Here is a 20,942-nt window from a genome sequence, read left to right on the forward strand (position 1 = left end):
AAAATAGCTCAAAGCTCATGTGGTAAAATCTGTGTGTGTTACAGGGCAAAAAAAAAAAAAAAAAAAAGTGGGGGGAGTGGTGCAGTGGGTTCAGGGGGCAGTGCCAGAGGAGGCTGGCCAATGCAGTTAGGGATCATCAGATCATGCCTCCCCTGCTTGAGCAGCACACAGGATGTGGAGGGAGAGAGGAGCTGAGAGAGAACAGCTGTGTACCAAAACAGAAAGAGCCAGTCGGCAACAGCAGCCCAGGAAGGCGTCAGTGCACATAAACAGTGCTTTTAAAACCCCGTGTGTGCCTCGTGCTGAGCAGTATAACACAAGTGTGTGTTACTTGGCTGTTTAATTTCAAAAGCAGTATTGTGAAGGTGGTTAACGACCAGTTTTAAGGGCAGCAGCAAAGCCCTGTGATGTCACTGTGCCTGGCAACGTTATTCTCAGGGAAGTATGGCAGTTCACATGCACACAAGCTTCACTTGTATAATTAAGCACACAGCTTTCATGAGCTCAGCAGCTGAGATTGAATCTTACTCTCCAGTGAACTATAAAAGATGAAGGACACAGCAGCGCCTGTAAAGAGATCCAGGTCATTCAGATGGTGCTCAAACTGTATCAATAAGAGTTCGTACAGACCGTGATCATCTATCAATTTATTTTTATTTTTCTATACATATATAAAATGTTTGGCACATTTCTTTTAAAATACATCATATTTTTGTCTAAACATTTGTTATGGCTTGAATATTTCTCATTTACGATTTTCCATTGATAACCTGAAACCCAAAAGGCAATCTTGGCACTTGTTCACATTTTGTAGGAAACTGCGCCACAGCAAACCGAGATAAAGCAGAATCCTGATAGGTTAAAATCTTCATGTCATTCAGTTCTGTCTTTGCTGCAGCCGATGTCACCGCTCATGTTTGGGCAGAATGTCTCCCCTGTCCACCACTGCCATACCAGGTCCGCTAAGCTCCTTAGGAGGTAGGTCTGCATAAAATTCTGCAAACACAGGGCAGTGATCAGAGGCCACACCGCCCCATGACCAGTTATCTGGGATCCAGGGGTTAGTTAAGCCTTCCCGAACTACCATGCAGTGGCCTGTCAAGAACAAAGGACACAAGAACAGTCAGGAGATACTTAGAACTTCATGCAACACAAATAATGCACCAAACTTTGATCTGATAGTAGCTTCTATAAAACTAGGATCACGTTCATCATACATTTGAGAAGTAACCATGTATCCTCTACTTTACACATAGTTTAAAATACATTTTTACATGTATTTTGTAATTATTTTTATCTTGAGACTCAACTTAAACTTTGATTGAGTGACTTCTAGTCTAAATAACTCAGGTGCAAGTGTGGCCTCAAAGTGCTTTTAACTAGGCTCAGACTTGTCTTGGCACACTTGGTAAGTTGATGATTTGACACTCAGATTAGACCAAACTTAGACTTGAACACCTGGTTTGACTTGTCATAACTGGAGACCAAATTTTAAATTGGTTTGGTGAACTCCAGAGCACACTTAGTCTTGTGTAAAGGACCTGAGAACTGACTTAACATTTAGTTTGTGTTCGGCATAAAACCTGACCTGTTTTTAACCAGACTTGAAACTAAAGCCAGCCTCGTTTTAAGACCGTTAATGAAAAACCTGACTTTACTTGTTTTATATGACTAGTTTATAAACTGCTATACATTTAATCGTTAGTTGCTTGTGTGACTTCTTTCTTTCTTTTCAATTCTTCTTCTTAAAAAGGAGTTTTTCCTTCCCACTGTTCATAGAGGCTCATCTGATTGTTAGGATTGTAAACATACAATATAAAGAACTAAACTGACCACCTGTGTAAAAGCAACGCTCGACTTGGACTTCTGTGATGACTCTATGTAGACACGCAGTGCTAACTAATAACACAAGAACTACATCTAAAATTATACAGGCGTAAGTTAGCATGTTATATGTTTGAGTTCCTGATAGTTAGAAACAAAGACTAAACAAGTACGGCTTGTTTGGAAGGGTCGCCAAGAGAAATCCCCATCTTTCTAAAACGCACCTCATAAAAATTGGAGCTGTGCATAATGAAAACCCTGAGTGAGCTAAAATACAAGGTTCAAAGTTCTTTATTTGCCATTCGTGCATAAACCAGCAGGCACACTGGAACTCTTGGTCAGAGCTCTGTCAGTCATAGTACGCATGTTAGAAAGAGGCAGAAATAAACAAGACAGAACAAAAAATCTAAGTTGGTTTTACAAGCTCCTGAATCATGGAGGTGTACTCGGCTTATTTACTTATATACAGTTATGTAAAAAAATCAAATAAATGACAGAGTCAACGTGGACATTGCCACTTATCTTTAAAACTTCATATCAGTGTATCCAGACTATTTAACCTAGAGTCTTCTATCATGCCACAACTGAGCTCGATTCAGAGGATCAGACGGGAACTCTGATTGTTCTTTAACTCTGCAGGATCTCCATCTTCCATTTTAAAAAATTACATTATGAAAAATTGGGGGTTTTTTCACTATTTTAATATAATAACTTTCAAATATTCATTAACCCTTTCATGCATGAATTATGACAAATTTTTTTTAAGTATTTTTATTCATCTTTAGGGATGAAAAAAATGTTTTTTGAATTTCTTTTTTTTTTTAACGTTCTTTTCAAGGATTTTTCTTTCCTTTAAACATGTGCAGTTAGGTGGACAACTGGCTATTTTTAGGCCTTTCTGAGAATCGGTGTGGTTATGGCATGGTCTCAAAGCACCTTGAGGGAACTGTTGTGATTTGGTGCCAGAAAAATACAATGAATTGAATTTAAAAGCATCCTTCGTCCATCCACTCAGACTTCAGAAGAGCTGCTATTCCTCCTACAGTAATGGTCAGAAAGTTATCAAACTTACAACTATCATCTAATCTCTTCACAAACTGTGGAAACATCGCACTGGTCTTCAAACATCGTGGTTTCTGTGTCTCTGCACTCTTCATCCAGATTCTATGCAATACTTACTTTCAGGTGAAAAGAGGACTTTGGACCAACAGTCTAACAGCAGGATGGTAACATTTTTTCATTTTAGCTCAGATAATAAACTAAAAGAATTCTATTTTTCAGGATTGGCTTGATATTAGGAATGTGACAGTTGTAGCCTCTTTCCTGAAGACATCTGTGCACGGTGGCTCGTGATTTGCTAAGACCAGCCTCAGCCAAGTTCCTAAAATCAACTTTTGTTTTTTTCTTATACAGATGTTCCTACCATACTTTTAGTTTCTAGTCAACCTCTGATTAAAAAGCTTTGATATAGCTCTCTGAAATCAATCAGCCTTCTCAGCACAGATCCTCTGTGGCTTTCCCTCCATGGAGTGTCGATATCCGTCAGCGAGACAGCTGTCCATCCAACTACCTACTACCTACTACTACTACTACTACTAATAATAATAATTTGAGCGAACCAACATTTAAAATAAAGCAGAAGAAATCATATCAGGTCTAACCTGATTAAATTACAAAAAAAAAACTATTCCATAATATTCTAATATCCTGAGATGCACTTGTAATGTAAACTTAGCCAACTTTTGCCCTGAATTAATGAAACACGAATAAAACTGAACTGAACTAAATAACTTGAGATATGATGAATGATGAATGAATTCACAGATAATTTCCCTTAATATGAAACCTGACCTTATCAAGACAACCTAAGAGAACTTTTTAATCTTAATCGGTGCAACTGTCCAAACACAACTGTACATGTACCTGAATATATCTTCTGCAGAGAACGGCTGACCCAGATGTTGTCCACGCAGCGGGTGCCCTGTGGTGAGCAGGTGGTGATGTTGGTGAACTGAGTGGATGGTATCAGGGCACAGAATTTCTCCTTTCTCAGTGTGTCCAGCTCTGAGCTCTGAGGAGAGCAACCAAAATTGCCCAACACTAGTAGATCCTTTTCACCTGCAAAGGAAGAAACGGAAAATAGGACAAGACGTCAAAAATGACGTCAGACTTTGCGGATCCGTCTACGGCGTCTGACACATGCGGTCTCGACTGGTCCGACCTGGCAGACTAACCTTTTAGTGTTCCCTGGATGCTGGGAGGGAGGCGTTGACACTTGGCTTCATCAGAGTTTTGGTTTTTGCCACCGGACTGCTCTGGTGAAGCAGGGGCTTGCATATGGACATTCACCACCGTCAGCTCAAATGAACCAATCTAATGGAAAAAGTCAATTTTTTGACCACTTAAATTTTTATCCTGCTAAGTAAAAAGAAGAACAATACATAAAACCAAAGAAATATGCAGCAGTGCATCAACCATGTGTTAGTTCTGGAGGTTTAAGAAAGTATTCAGATCCTAAACAATTACAAATGGATATTGTCTGATTGTTGGGCTGTTCTCTTCATCGTTCCAGGGTCTTATAGATACGGCTCTCTGAGACAGCTGTTGGTGGGTTTGGTGCCATATAAATAAAATTAATTGAATTGTTTTTTATAACCAAACACACATGAATTCAATGACAATAAATTATAGCCTTACTAAAAAGTGAGCCACATAGAGTGGATGGTGTACATGACTCCCATTTCCATTGACAGCAGGAGACTCCAAGACAAGGGCATCCTTCAGATCAATTCCTGAGGAGCTATCCCACAAAAAGCCAGAGTAGCTCACTCCCTGTGAACAGAGGGATGTATTAGTGTTAGATACGTTTTCAAAGGTTTATTTAATTAATATAAACTTTCAAGTCAATCTTCTTACTCTACTTATGATTTAGTCAATCACAGCTATTCATATGTCAGTTACATAAACATCTGACATGTAGTTTACTGATGCTGATTCTTAGAGTGTAAGCATGAAGGTAAACAGCTGCTGGTAATAGAGCTGGAGGGTCACTGCTATTTTTACAAAAGATCATTTCATATTTATTCCGCATGAAAGATCAGTCTGTGCAGTAGCACTACTATAGTTTTACTGCAGTACACCTCCAACAGTTCTAGATAATAAAAGAAACTGTAGTGGTTAAGAAAAAAAGTCACAGTGTTAAAAAATGTTAAAAACTCTCGACGGGTAAATTATTCAAATCGATTTCTGGGAACTGAAAACTGAACTGATTGATCTTCGGCAAAGTTTAGACTTTGATTTATTTTTGTGGATACAATTTAAAGTGTCGTTGTAACAGCTGCCAATGGTAAACCCACCTTGCTGGAATGGCCGGTGGGTTTTTCCGACACAACACTTTTCCACAGCCCTCGTGGCCATTTCCACTTCTGTAAACTGGCAAGTGTTCCTTGATTTAATTCTGCACAGAACTGCAACACATAAAGACAGGTTTGCCTGTTATTATATTACTAACTAAAAAGCAAATTAACATTTTGTAAAACTCTGGAAGCAACTGGCACAAAGTATCTAAAGCAACTTGGGGTTTGGTATCTTGCCCAAGGATACTGGAGCAGCCAGAGATTGAACCACCAGCCTTCGGATTAGAGATTATCTGCTCTACCTCCTGAGCTACAGCCAACCCAAATTATTATCTAATAGATAATTATTTAAATACAACATGGCAAACGGGTAATACACACACAAAAAACATTTTAAAAGTATTAAGTATCATCTTCTACCAATCTGCTTCGATATACAGGGAGTGCAGAATTATTAGGCAAATGAGTATTTTGTCCACATCATCCTCTTCATGCATGTTGTCTTACTCCAAGCTGTATAGGCTCGAAAGCCTACTACCAATTAAGCATATTAGGTGATGTGCATCTCTGTAATGAGAAGGGGTGTGGTCTAATGACATCAACACCCTATATCAGGTGTGCATAATTATTAGGCAACGTCCTTTCCTTTGGCAAAATGGGTCAAAAGGAGGACTTGACAGGCTCAGAAAAGTCAAAAATAGTGAGATATCTTGCAGAGGGATGCAGCAGTCTCAAAATTGCAAAGCTTCTGAAGCGTGATCATTGAACAATCAAGCGTTTCATTCAAAATAGTCAACAGGGTCGCAAGAAGCGTGTGGAAAATCCAAGGCGCAAAATAACTGCCCATGAACTGAGAAAAGTCAAGCGTGCAGCTGCCAAGATGCCACCAGTTTGGCCATATTTCAGAGCTGCAACATCACTGGAGTGCCCAAAAGCACAAGGTGTGCAATACTCAGAGACATGGCCAAGGTAAGAAAGGCTGAAAGACGACCACCACTGAACAAGACACACAAGCTGAAACGTCAAGACTGGGCCAAGAAATATCTCAAGACTGGTTTTTCTAAGGTTTTATGGACTGATGAAATGAGAGTGAGTCTTGATGGGCCAGATGGATGGGCCCGTGGCTGGATTGGTAAAGGGCAGAGAGCTCCAGTCCGACTCAGACGCCAGCAAGGTGGAGGTGGAGTACTGGTTTGGGCTGGTATCATCAAAGATGAGCTTGTGGGGCCTTTTCGGGTTGAGGATGGAGTCAAGCTCAACTCCCAGTCCTACTGCCAGTTTCTGGAAGACACCTTCTTCAAGCAGTGGTACAGGAAGAAGTCTGCATCCTTCAAGAAAAACATGATTTTCATGCAGGACAATGCTCCATCACACGCGTCCAAGTACTCCACAGCGTGGCTGGCAAGAAAGGGTATAAAAGAAGAAAAACTAATGACATGGCCTCCTTGTTCACCTGATCTGAACCCCATTGAGAACCTGTGGTCCATCATCAAATGTGAGATTTACAAGGAGGGAAAACAGTACACCTCTCTGAACAGTGTCTGGGAGGCTGTGGTTGCTGCTGCACGCAATGTTGATGGTGAACAGATCAAAACACTGACAGAATCCATGGATGGCAGGCTTTTGAGTGTCCTTGCAAAGAAAGGTGGCTATATTGGTCGCTGATTTGTTTTTGTTTTGTTTTTGAATGTCAGAAATGTATATTTGTGAATGTGGAGATGTTATATTGGTGTCACTGGTAAAAATAAATAATTGAAATGGGTATATATTTGTTTTTTGTTAAGTTGCCTAATAATTATGCACAGTAATAGTCACCTGCACACACAGATATCCCCCTAAAATAGCTAAAACTAAAAACAAACTAAAAACTACTTCCAAAAACATTCAGCTTTGATATTAATGAGTTTTTTGGGTTCATTGAGAACATGGTTGTTGTTCAATAATAAAATTATTCCTCAAAAATACAACTTGCCTAATAATTCTGCACTCCCTGTAAATTAAAAGGACCCAGCTGGCAGGACTTGAAATTTAAAAATGAAATTAATATTTCAGATTTGAATATGAACATTTTATATTATTTTCTCAAAGTAAGACATACGGATTTCCGGACATTCAATTTAAAGTCAACTTATACTTAGTGCGTGAGCAGCAGTTAATAGCAAACAATATGAAATCTTATTTTAAACCACTCAAACCGGCGCACAGTTATTAAAGCAAATGTTCAGTTGAATCATATATAAACTATCAGTCAAAAGTTTGGACACACGTTCACATTTCATGTTTTGTTTTTTTTAAATTTAGATTCTCACTGAAGGCATCAAAACTATGAATGAACACAGATGGAATTATGTAGTAAATAAAAAAGTGTGAAATAATTCAAAACACGTTTATATTTTAGATTCTCCAAAGTAGCCACTCTTTGCTTTGATTGCTGCTTTGCTGACTCTCTGCAGTTTCTCCATGAGCTTCACGAGGTCGTCACCTGAAAAGGTTTCCAACAGTCTTGAAGGAGTTCAGAGATGCTGAGCTCTTGTTGTTCCTCCATCTCATCCCAAACCATCTCCACTGGGTTTAGGTCAGGTGACTGGAGGCCAGACCATCAGGTGCAGCACTCCATCTCTCCTTCTTGGTCACAGAGCCCTCACACAGCCTGGAGGTGTGTTCGGGGCCATTGTCCTGCTGAAGAATAAATGATGGGATGTGGCTGCAGGATGCTGTGGGAGCCATGCTGCTTCAGTCTGCCTTCAATTTTGAATAAATCCCCAACAGTGTCAGCAGCAAAGCCCCCCCACACCATCACACCTCCTGCTCCAGGCTTCACAGTGCATGTAGAGACCATCGTTCACCATCGCACAAAGACACAACAGGTGGAACCAAAGATCTCAGCTGTGGACTCATCAGACCAAAGCACAGATGGTCTAATTCCTCGTGTTTCTTGGCCCAAACAAATCTCTTCTTGTTGCTTTTCCTTAGTCGTGTTTCTCAGCAGCTATTTGACCATAAAGGCCTGATTCACACAGTCTCCTCTGAACATGTACAGATGTGTCTGCTACTGGAGCTGTGTGGCATCTATCTGGGCTCTGATCTGAGGCTGGTGACTCAGATGAATGTATCCTCAGCAGCAGAGGGACTCTTGGTCTTCCTTTCCTGGGGCGTCCTCATGTCAGACAGTTTCATCGTAGTCTTGATGTTTTTGCGACTGCACTTGGGGCCAAAGCTTTAGCAGTGTTGCAGACTGACTGACCTTCAGTCCTTACAGTAATGATGGGCTGTTGTTTCTCTTTACTTAGCTGATTGGTTCTCGCCATAATATGAACTCTATCAGTTGTCAAACAGAGCTGTGAGCTGTGCACCAACCTGACCGCTGCACAACACAACTGATGGTCCCAACCCCATTAACTCTTTCACGCACAGTGGTCACTACAGTGGGCAGCTATTCAAAGGCTGTTTTCTTGTATTTGCGTCAGTGTTGATGGTATGATGAAAGGTGATGTTGTCCACATAAGTTAACATGTAAAAAAACTTTTTTTAAAGTACATGTATAAAAGAAAGTTAAAAAATCTTTTTTCATGCCTAAAGATGAATAAAAATCCTGATCGAGGTTATCAGAATTCCTGCATGAGAGGGCGAGAAATTCCACAAATGAACCCTGACAGGCACACCTGTGAAGTGAAACCATTTCAGGTGACTACATCATGAAGCTTATTGAGAGAAGGCCGAAGGTTTGCAGCGCTGTCGACAAAGCAAGATTTGTCAGATTCGTCAAAGCATTACTTTGACAAATCTACAATATAAGACATATTTAGAGTTATTTATCCTTTTTTTCTTTGCTACATAATTCCATGTATCTTTCTTCATATATGTGATGTCTTCAGTTTGTATCTATGATGTAGAAAGTAGTAGAAATAAAGAAAAACCATTAAATAAGAGGTTGTGTCCAAACTTTTGACTGGCAGTGTTTAGTGCCAAGTCACAAAAATCACCTCAAGGTGCTTTATAGTTTAAGGAAAAAGACCCTGCAGCAAAAACCTCAAACGACCCCCTTTAGCAAGCACTTGGCAACAGTGGGAAGGAAAAACTCCCTATTAGCAAGAGGAGGACTCTGCCAGAACCAGGCTCAGGGAGGGGCAGCCATCTGCCACAGCTGGTTTGAGGTGATGGGAGGGAGCCAGAGATTAATAATAACAAATGATGAAATGCAGAGTGAGCAGAGTAAGCACATAGTGAGTAAAATATGTGAGTAAAGAAGCAACAATCAGTGCATCATGGGAACCCCCCTAGAGCAGTGGTCCCCAACCCCCGGGCCTCGGACCGGTACCGGTCCGTGAGTCGTTTGGTGCCGGGCCGCGAGAGTTGAGGCTCAGGTGTGAAATGTCTGGTTTTCAGGGTTTTTATCAGTTTTCAGCGTTATTTTGTTATCGTTTTTATCGTTAACTCGGTTTTCCTGGGTCTTTTCACGTGTGTTATGAATAAATGTTCTTTTTTTCGGTACCGGTACTAGTTTTATTTTGTTGTATTTATCCGCGACACCTTAAAGGCTGGTCCGTGAAAATATTGTCGGGCATAAACCGGTCCGTGGCGCAAAAAAGGTTGGAGACCGCTGCCCTAGCACCCTAGGCCTTCTGTAGAGCAGCTAGAGGAGGAGTCATTGCTGGATCGCTGGAGTTCAACTATATGTCTTATCAAATTGGAACGTTTTAAGCCTAATCTTAAAAGCAGAGACGTTTTCTGTCTCCCAAATCCAAACTGGGAGCTGGTTCCAAAGACCAGGAACCTGAAAGCTGAAGGCTCTGCTTCTACTTTTAAATATCCTCGCAACCACAGCTTGATTTGGACCTCTGTTGGAAAGCCACATTCTAACTTGCATAATAACCAGAAGTTCCTTTTATCACTATACCACAACCTCCCATGGCATTCAAGCCCTTGTGATGTGTGTCGATCTGTTATATAGAAGGTTTTGGTATAGGATGGGGTTTCAGTTAAAGCGCGAGTTACGACGTAGATTTCCTGAAGGAGTATAATTTACACGTAAGCCCTAGAGTCCCTAGAGTGAAGTGCTCTATTGGAGTGACACGGTACTACGAAGTCTCTAAGATAAAATGGAGTCTGATTACTCATGAAGTGCCAATTCACCTCAGTGGTCATAAGGTACTATAAGATCTTTAAGATATGACTTTAGATAAGCGGAAGAAAATGGCTATAATTTATTGATTTGTTATTCAAAATCTTTATTCATTAAAGTTGTTCATGTGTGTCACGTGACTACATTCTGAATGATACCCGGCACAATGTGCCAGACTTTTCAGCAACAATTTATTAATTATTCAGATGTTAATCTGTTATATTTTAATAACACATGAGCATCTTCTGTAGTAACGCTGTAGTATAGTTAAACTTAACATTCGTTTATTATTTTAAAGTTTTTTTCTTCCTTTTCTATTTGGAGTTTAATGTGTAATATTTATAACACACGATGTGAGGTGCTGCCCAGTTAAGTGACATGAAGAATGGGATTAATGGTTTCAGAGTTTTTAAATATTGTTTATTAAACGGTTCTCAAACGTAAGCTGACGTCTGAGTGTTTCTTAGTTTTAGACTAGTCAGTTATGTGGTCAAATTTATTTCCCTCGTTTAGTCAACTAAGAAAATAGTTGCCAGAAACATCCCAACTAAATACATCTGCCCCCTTACTGTGACCAGCCCAGAGAAACGGGACATCGCTCCTCTGTCAGCTGTGACAAAAGAACAAAAACACAAGCCAAATGTACACAGAGCGGACCAAGCCAACAGACTCCTTCCAAGACAGGAGTGAAAACAGTTTCCATCGAACAATGAGCTTAAGTCAGATGATGCAAACCGTCTCCAACAATGAATTAGATCCCAGACAAGCCCCCACTTGTTACAAGTTGGCCCATAGCCAGTGACAAAGAGGGGGGGACGAGACAGGATGTGTTGCTAATCATTATGTTATTCACTAAAAGGAAATATGACAAATATAAGTTACGAGAAATCAGTAATGACATGAATGAATGAATGAATGAATGAATGAATGAATGAATGAATGAAATGTGCGCTAATGTTGGCAGCAGTGTGACGGAAAAAATAAACTAAAATTTGAGGGTGTCAGTCTTGGGAGCGAGAGCACAAGAGTATTTTTAACTCAGGCGTACTTAAACCACATGGCTGTAACCCAATCAATTTAACGATCCTCTCCATCACTGAAACCCTGCAGAGTATACACAAAGACAAGCTGCTGTCACATTTCTGATTCCTGCTGCCCGTGCAAGCAAGTCACCTCATTTACAATAGAAGTTGGGATAAGTGTAATTCATGTTCCACTTTACCTTATCAATAGCCTCGTGCTCCAGCAGGTCTTGCACTGCCAGTAACTTGATACTGTAATAAGAGAGAGAATGCATTTTTTTTAAAATGTACCTTTACACGTACATCATATACATACATATGCATTATTTACCCAAATCCTCTTAAAATAAATAATTAGTTGAAAAACCTGATAGAAAAGCATGATAATGAAACCCACTGACAACAAAAGGACACTTTGGGCATTCCTCCTGTCATTACTACATGGTTTTCCAGTGGTCTGAAAAAGTGATTGCCCCCTAAACACCCTTAGCAGCAACAACTGCAATCAAGTGTTTGTGTTAACTGGCAGTGAGTGTGTCCCAGCGCTGTGGAGGAATTTTGGCCCACTGATCTTTCCAGAAATGGTGTAATTCAGCCACACTGGACGGTTTCAAGCAGGAGCTGCACTTTTAAGGTCATGCCACAGCATCTCAGTCACGTTCATGTCAGGACTTTGACTGGGCCACTCCAAAGTCTTCATTTTGTTTTTCTTAAGCCACTCACAGGTGGACTTGCTGATGTGTGTTGGATCATTGTCCTGCTAAAGAACCCAACTGCACTTCAGCTTCAGGTCACAATAGATGGTCACCATATTTTACTGTTGGTATGATGCTCCATTTCGAAAATGTTGTCTTACTTTTACACCAGATGTAATGTGACATTTCCAAACAGTTCAACGTTCGTCTCATCAGTCCACAGAGTGTTTTCCCAAAAGTCTTGGAGATCATCACAATGTTTTCTGGCAAAACTGGGATCAGCCTTTATGTTCCTTTTGCTCAGCAGTGGTTCTCGTCTTGGAACTCACCATGCAGGCCATTGTTGCCCAGCATCTTTCTTATGGTGGAGTCATGAACGCTGACCTTAACTGACACGACTGAGGCCTGCAGCTCCTTGGATGTTGATCTAGGATCTTTTGTGACCTCCTGGGGTAATTTTGGTCAGACACTCTTTGGAAAGTTCACTAGCTTCCATGTTTTCGATTTCATTTGTGGATAATGGCTCACGAGAGCCTTTGAGTTTGGATTTTTTCCCCTAATAGACTAATAAATACCCTCATTTTGAAACTGCATTTTGTGTTTACTTCTTATCTTTGCCTAATATTTAGGTTTATTTGATGACCCTGAAACATTTACGTGTGACAAACATACACAAAAAAACACTTTTCACACCACTGTATATAGTACTGGGTGGACCACATTCATTTTTTCAGGTTACTTTGAAACTCAACCGTACTGGTTAGAGTTAATCATCAGAACACCCATTTTGTATTTGTAAATTAAAATTTATAAACTTAAAATTTATTTTTCCCCAAACATTGTATCAGAACATTGAAAAATTAAAATTATTACTAGCTATGAAGTAATGTGAGGGATGACTCTGTTTTATAGAAATCTTCTAACATTAATGGAACTTTTAGCCTTAAAAGTTCTGAGCATTTCATTTCTTCTTTCTACCCTCGCACTGCATCTGCACAGCATTTATGACTTACTGGTACCAAGCAAAGCTGAGATCAGTTTTTCTAGGAGATCGTCATGTATTATGGTTGACTCAGCATAGTAAACACACAGCAAACTTAGGCCAAATTTAAAGTTTCTTTTAACAAACTGGCAGACAGCTGAGAAAATAAGACTCTTTATAGACACACTTTAGACTGTTTGAAATTCAATGTGCCAACACTGCATGAAGGAGGGGCCTTTACAGCCCAATAAATATTGAACTGTTTACTTTTCAAATGACTTCCCAGATCAACAGTCAGCTTAATAAAATGCTATACATTTCTAACAGGCACTTTTACTCTGAAGATGAGCTGCTTTGCATTGCATTTTGCAACACAGGTGAGACACTCAACATTACAGCTGCTGGCTGCTTCCTGTCAGCTGATCCTCAATGAAACCAGGGATGCACAAGCATCATAAGTAATGCCGTCAGTCAGGAGTCAGAATTGAGTTACAACATGTCACAACATGGCACAATTCAGCCATGATCAGACCGCCACGTTGATTCAGTTATACAGGATTCATGTCAGACAGAGAAAAAGAGCAGAGTTCTTCTCCTTTAAAGATGGGGACCGATTCTCATCGCCAACAGTCATTTGACAACTGTGGGTAACGTGGAGAAGAGATGTGTGTGCAACACCTGGTATCTGCTCAAATGGAGCAGTTTCCAGACATTTCTGCAACAACTAGTGATGTTTTCAAAGAATCAACATAAACTGTGACTGTTATAGCAAAGATTTTCTACACGCTGTCAATACATACCAACACAAAAGGAAGAAAAGCTGCACTGAAGCTACCGTCTCAGCCATTTGTACTTGTGCTACTATAAATAAACATCACAGCTGTTTCTTCAGCACTCTCATGCTCAGTGTGCCAATTCCATCTATCCATCCACGACTACACACCAGTAGTTCCAGTTTTCAACCTCCTTTACTGGCAGTGGTCTAAATGTGGCCCTTCAAAGGATTAAGAGTAGCTGAGGTCCTTATAAGCATCCCCAGCAGGTCTTCTAGAGAACTCCACCTGCCTGGGTGAGGAGGAAACACACCACCAGCCCATCCACATTTTTACATCGACTTCACTCCTTTTATTTAAAAAAAACAACAACAAAACAAAACAAAGAAAAGAAAAGAAAAGGAAAAAATAAACTTTAGTCCTTCATAATTCTATGTGTGATTGCCAATTTGAAGCTAGACTCCACAAACAGCCAGATGCATTAGAGACAGCGCTCTGAAAGCTACTGGCTACGGCTAAACAGTCTTTGTAGGACGATGACAATAACAACAGCCATCTGCATCAACTGAAGACTAAAAATAAACATTGAATAATGTGCAAATCTGGTTCCACACTTTTGGACTCTACTGATCACATGCATATATGACACTGCAGTCTTACAGTCTTCATGCAATAGTTCCCTAAAACTCCATGCCTGTAGTCAGTCTGTCCTCAGACCACCAAGAATAAAAGCTGTTTTGAGCTCCTCTGTTATTTACAGTGCGGTTGCCACAACAGGTTGCTCAGATTGTTTTGATTTGTTACACCGGATGTCCTTCCTGATGATTCGTGTTTACTCCTGGGAATTACATTTTGCTCAGTTGTAAACTTCTACATTATGCAGCTACAACCAAAGCACCAAGAATAAAAAACAACACCAGCAAAAACCCAAATGACTAAATGAATGGAAATATTTCAATAGCACCAAAGAGCAAAAACAACTAAATATAACACAATGACTCACGAGGCCTCTCTGAGTCACTGTTAGTGAATTAGTATTTAACAGCTGATCAAAATATTGATTTCTTTTGTTCTAGAAACATCGCAGCAGGAAGTCCATGTTTAAAAGAATCAGCACCTCAAAGTCGTACGAACGGTCAGAATCTTTAACACAGGTCGAGGATCGGCCGCAGTCTTTCGTGCTCGCTTATCAACCAGAGATCTAGACAGAGTTGCTCATTAGCTTTAGATGTTCTCAGACCATCACTGAAAAACACAAGTTTAGTTACATGTTGTTTATTGCACAGAGGTTTTTTGAATGCTCAGTTCAGATAAAATGATTAAAATCCTGACGAACATTTCATTGTTGAAAACAATAGCAATGTTTTTAATTCATTATCAAGTTAAATTTGCATCTCTGAAAATGCAAATAAACCCTCGTGCTCCCTGTTTTCTCCTGATTCAGTACACATGGCATAAAAACAGAGCGTCTCATGATTTAAACTCCAGCTGGGTAAGTATGTGTGGAGGTTCATGTTCCTCCTGTGCCTGCTGGGTTTTCAATGGTACTCCAGGTTCTACTCAATTAGACTAATTGGTGTTTGATCCTGTTAATGAACCTCTGCAGCGCTCAGTCTATATAACCCTGAATACTGAAAATGTGACAAACACATCAGGGACACACACACACACACACACACACACACACACACACACACACACACACACACACACACACACACACACACACACACGCACACGCTCCGTGGATACATCAAGGGCAAATCATGGTTCAGTATCTTGCCAAAGGACGAGAGTAGAGAGATCAAACCACCTGATTGGTTAATGACCAAGGCTACCTCCTGAGCAACAGCTGCTCCAAACTAATTATGGCTTCTTCTTTTTTTAACTTGTGCTGTTTTACTTGTGTTCTTTGATTTGTATCATGCTTTTCATTATTCTTTTAGCTGTAAAGCTTTGATCAGTGGCTGTTGTTTTAAAAAGTTTTAAAAAGCTGTTTTTTACCCTGTTCAGACCACATTTTGCTGGACTCCGTTTCACTTTTCTAGCACCTGCATGTTTTCACTGCTCTGCCACACTGGCCCACCTGAGACGCTGAACAGCTTGGTGTTGATGGGATTATAGGCAGAAACTTTGTCCACAGATCCTGTTTTCAGAATAAACAGCCTGCAGTCCCACAGACAATACCTCCTTCCTCCCCTGCAGGTCTGATCGCTCTGAGAGCATGCAACGCTCCTGCTGCTTAAGATCCTGATCCTCCCATTTCCACTGGCAAGGATTCAAACACCCACAGTCTGAGCTGCCTATTAGCCATCTCATCAGGGCAACACTGGTAACTGTAAGCCACGACTCTATGGCCAAGTCTATAGAGGTAGACAAAATTAGTTGGGTTTACAGCAAGAAAAATACACATAAGCATAAGAGTAAATGTTGCATAAAGACTCGTCAGTGTCACTCTGACAGTAGCAACCACTGATAATGCCAAACAGGACTTCATATTAGCTGCTTCAATGCAGACACAAGTGAGACACGGTGAAGCATCAGTGGCTGCGTCCTTTGAGCGTCACATTTGAAGACTGATTAAGTCACAACCAGGAGACGAAGGCTGTCCACATGGGCTCGTCCAAAAGCAACCCACAAATGCGTTCTTTTCCCCAGATTTACAGGTTGCACCAGGTCCACCCTGTCCCAATATTCATCGCACATCAGTGATTGAAGGATATTTGGAGGGAAAAAATAGGAGCCGGTCCAAGAAACTGGTCCAGTTTCCAGGTATAAACTAATGAACGTAAGTACTGGGCTTTTATCTCACTCAAATGTCCAAAATACAAAAATAACAAAAAATCTTTCAACATTAAATTTCGGCATTTTAATTCAGTCCCATATGCTTTGGATGGTTAGTTAGTTAGGTTAGCTGGCTAACAAAGCTGGGCCTGTTTGGCCCCCTCGTATATGACAGTATATCAGCAGAAGCACCTCATACCAACTGTCAGGCATGGTGGTGGAGGTGTGATGATCTGGGCTCATGTTGAGGCCACCAGACCTGGACACCTTCTAAATCAACCATGAACTCCTTTGTATCGTAAAGTGAGAGTGAAAGATGATTCCCTTCATCCCTCTTTGTTGGTTAGTTGTACGTTTGTGCACATTATCAGATAGGCAACAATCTGTCAAATACACAACTGAGGTGCAGCAACCACAACAAACCTAAGGTGAGAGTGTGAGAGAGCTTTAGGTCCAGGATATCGGGCAGCATTTATAATAATAGCACACTACTTTACGCATTATTAATTAATTCAATTACTTTTCATATAACAAAAATCATGGCGTGCCTCTGCTCATCCAGTCATTATGGATCAGGAAGTTCAAGAGAAATTAAAGGGAAGACAAAGGATCTAACATCAGTGATCTGTCTAAAGCATGCTGGGTGCACCGTCGTCAGTACTCTCTGTGAAGTGTCGACGCAGGAGGGGAAGTAGATGCGTCCCAGCTGACACAATAGAACAGAACTGCCCACCTTGTTTGGGACACTGAGAGACACGGTCCATATTTCATAAATGCTTCAAAAGCAGGGAAAGAAGAATTCAACAGTAAGAAACATTAACACCACATTATCAGCTTGCATGCTTTGATCCATATGAACCTTGCTATTAGGAGCTTAAGTCAGCTCTTTTCACTTCCCTATAGTCAGGATGACTGCAGCCAGCTGAGTCTAACTCCACATCCCTGATAGGCTGTTTGGGCCGAGAGCAGTTTGTGCAAACTTTGGTGAAAAAAAAATAGAGTTCATTGAACTGTAGTAGCTGTCTGCTTTTGCCTGGAGGAAAGTCATGAAGTGTGTAAACTTAGACTGGGTCTTATGATTACTAACCCAGCAGTTTGTCACTGTGCAAACATACTGAGTCTCCTTCACAGTGCCCTCCTGCTGCTGCTGTTCCTGCTCCTCACTAACAATGATCACAACACCATTACTGACTTTAGGCCGTACTTGACACAGTTTGCTCTGGAAACCACGGTGAAGCTCTATAGATGGCTTTAAGAACTTTTTTTGTAATATTAAAAAAGGGGGAGTATCAATTAAACACCTTACCAAACTTTAGCTTCTCGTTTATCCATGAGAGAACAGAAGAAAGAGCCTAGCCACTGAGATTTAAACCCTAATGCCTGATTTGCGTTGCTGCTGCGCTCTGCCTATACTCTCCTTTTTCACAGCCACTCATGGTCTTCACAGGTATATACACCCAAAGTTTTTCCACAGAGTCTTATGTTTTCACTGTATGCAGACCAATGCCTGGAAAGAAAATCAGCACCGCCAAGTCTTTGGCCACGGTCCTCAGACGGAGAAGGTTGTAGTGGCCACTCTGGGTCAGGGACAAGATGGGATGAAGAGCTCAATCATTCAAGAGCTGAACATCCCACCGGGAGGAGGCCCCGGGGCAGACACAGGACACGCTGGAGAGATTAAATCTCTCAGCTGGCCTGGGAACGCATCGGTGTTCCCCTGGATAAGCTGGAGGAGGTGGCTGGGCAGAGGGAGGTCTGGGCATGCTTGCTTAGGCTGCTGCCTCCACGATCCAGCCCAAGATAAGCCAAACAAAATGCATGGATGGATTTTTATTTTATTGTAGTTAGTTTTCTGCTTAAAAGAACATTTTCACTGGTGGAATATGAACCACGGTCCACTGTGCTCTTTATTCATTTCACAAGTCTGACAGGGAATCTGAGAATGTGTCACCCTGCAGCACAAAACTGGCTTGACCTCAATCACGAAGCCCTGATAATGTTTTTCGCCTGCTGTCTCGGGGTAGAACTTTCATGTATTTTGTATGATACATTTTCCCTTTCATATGCATCTGATGGCTTTATAAAAAAAGATGCATGATGCGAGTTTTATTCTGGACATAAAACCAGATTTAACGCTACAAAAAACTCGTCAGGTCACGATTAAGTTTGGTCTGTTAAATCCCAGATTTATGCTTTTGTAAAATCAGGTGATGACTCTGAACTTTTCTTTTTAAACAATGTTCTCTTATTTTCTTTCTGCAGTAGTTTTAATGATGTTTCCACATTTTTGAACCCATAAAAGACAAATAACACAAAGCAAAGAGCTACTTTGGTGTGCTGTAGTCTTTTCACAGTCTGGGTTTTGTGAAGTCTGAAATATGCACAACATAAACCTGAAACAAAGAGCCATCATTCCTGCACGACTGTCATTCAAATCAAATCACTATTTAGGTTTCTGCACAAGAACACTTGGGCCTGCGCGCAGTAATGTTGTGGGAGGGGTTCGTCCTGTTAAGGCTCCGTGAGTGGCTGTAGGTGTCCTTTGGTGTGTGGACGGCACAGCTGGCATATCCTGACATAATGACTATCAGCACACATGCAGCTGACTGTACGTTGTGCGCATTTAGTGTGATGGAAAAATGAAACTCGAGTTGTTTTGTTTATTATCTTACAAACTTTCATTCATTAAGACTGTTATTGTGATTTCGCGCAATATAAATAAAAGTGATTGAATTTAATAAAGTGAGTTATTCAGTATTTTGCCGGATGCACGCACAGAAATCAGACACACGTCCGAGACCACTTAAACAATAAGCTTTCCTCATCTGCCCACGCTTCAGTAACCACGCGGCCTTCAGGTGTGATGAGTGTGTGTGCAGGTACTCACTCATTCTCGAGCAGGGTCATGCACACCACCTCCCTGACCCCCGGGTTGTTAGCCTTGTCGCACGAGCAGCCCTGCAGGCTCCAGGTGGCCACGCGCACTACGGACTTCCCGTCCCGGAGCCCCAGCGGGCGATCCACCTTCGGCCGCACAGAGACGATCTGGGTCGGGCCTCCAGGTGGGAGGTCCAAGTCGTCGCTGCCCAGACTAAAGGAAGAGGGGCTTGGGTGACACTTGGTGGTGCCGGGGAGCCCTGCGTTCGTGTTGGTGGAGGGTGCCCGGGAGCGCTCCACGAAAACTTGGAACCGGATTTTGTCGAGCAGCGAGCTGTTGATGTGCTTCACCTTTACCAGGTCCTCGATGCTTTTAAATGGGCCGTGCTCCGCGCGATACGAAACCACGTTCTTTGCAATCGTTTCCGTGATACCGCGAATACTCATGAGCTGCGCCGGGGTGGCGGTGTTGATGTTCATCCCGGTGTAGAACTGAGAGTCCAAGTCTTTGCGCAGTGACGACGGAGAGTGTTGGGAAGAACTGGTCCTGCTAGAGACGCAGATTTCCAGTTTGATCACCTCCAGCTTGGTGGCCCCGACCCCGCTTACCAGCGCCAGGTCCTCCACCTTTTTAAAGCCACCGATACAGTCCCGGTACTGCACGATATTCCGCGCAACTGTGCGATTAACTCCCGGCAGAGTCATGAGCTCCTCCTCGGTGGCGATGTTAATGTTCAGCCGCTCTTGATTCACCAAAATGTGGCTGAAATTGCAGGCGGCGCTGAATTTGCGCTTGCCGCAGCTGAAATCAGTGGGGTCTTTGGGGATGGAGCGGTGGCAACCCAGACTCCCACCCATGGCTAGGATCGGTGCAGTGGACAGGCAGAGGCCCGCGCCAGAGAGTACGTTCTGAAACACGGCGGTTACACGGCAGCATTCATTAAAGATAATATTGGACATACGCACCACCCGAGCCTGCGCTCAGCCCTGGTTCATGCCGCACACAGCAGTCCTCCGAGTCACAAGCGACAGATCAGAGCAGGCAAACTTTGCCCTATGGTATTGCGCAGTGTGACCGCCCACGGGTCAGCCTCCACCTCACTCGCCTTTGATCACATCAATACAAATCGTTGCTGGAGAAGTCTGTCAAGCGCCCAGCTCCACACCGCCGCACACCGGAGTACTTGTCAGACTTCAAAATAAAAGCAAGCCATCAGCGTCACTGGTTCAAATCAATCATCAGCTCCAATGACAAGTGAACACATAAATACACAGTGTAGGAATAACCAACAGATACATTAACGCGGTTTAATAATGATTTTCTTTCACATTTAATAATTTATATTTTGTGAGATTTTGTCTAATCAGGATTTGGCCCGATGAAATAAAACTATTTACTTGTAGTTTTACTTTTACACTGTGTAACGTCAATCGTTTCTAAAAACATAGGAATAGCTCAGCCATGTTATCATAACACTCATTACATTTAGAAATATTGTTTTGTAGT

The 20,942-nt window shown here is 41.6% G+C and overlaps 1 protein-coding gene across 1 annotated transcript; it reads right to left on the minus strand.

Annotated features, from left to right (window-relative positions):
- Positions 1–635: 635 nt before the first annotated feature.
- On the minus strand, positions 636–20,562 carry eepd1 (endonuclease/exonuclease/phosphatase family domain containing 1). Its single transcript, XM_085396530.1, has 7 exons — positions 19,446–20,562; positions 11,525–11,576; positions 5,181–5,291; positions 4,522–4,656; positions 4,059–4,197; positions 3,748–3,942; positions 636–1,095 (listed from the first exon to the last, which is right to left on the minus strand). Exons 1-7 carry the CDS (start codon positions 20,393–20,395, stop codon positions 905–907), a joined length of 1,773 nt encoding a protein of 590 aa, XP_085252656.1. The 5' UTR covers positions 20,396–20,562; the 3' UTR covers positions 636–904.
- Between the last annotated feature and the right edge of the window lie 380 nt (positions 20,563–20,942).

Source organism: Rhamphochromis longiceps, linkage group LG22 (genome assembly GCF_057381845.1).
Source record: "Rhamphochromis longiceps isolate RC_006_pf linkage group LG22, R_longiceps_female_GT1.1, whole genome shotgun sequence".
Taxonomy (NCBI): Eukaryota; Metazoa; Chordata; class Actinopteri; order Cichliformes; family Cichlidae; genus Rhamphochromis; species Rhamphochromis longiceps.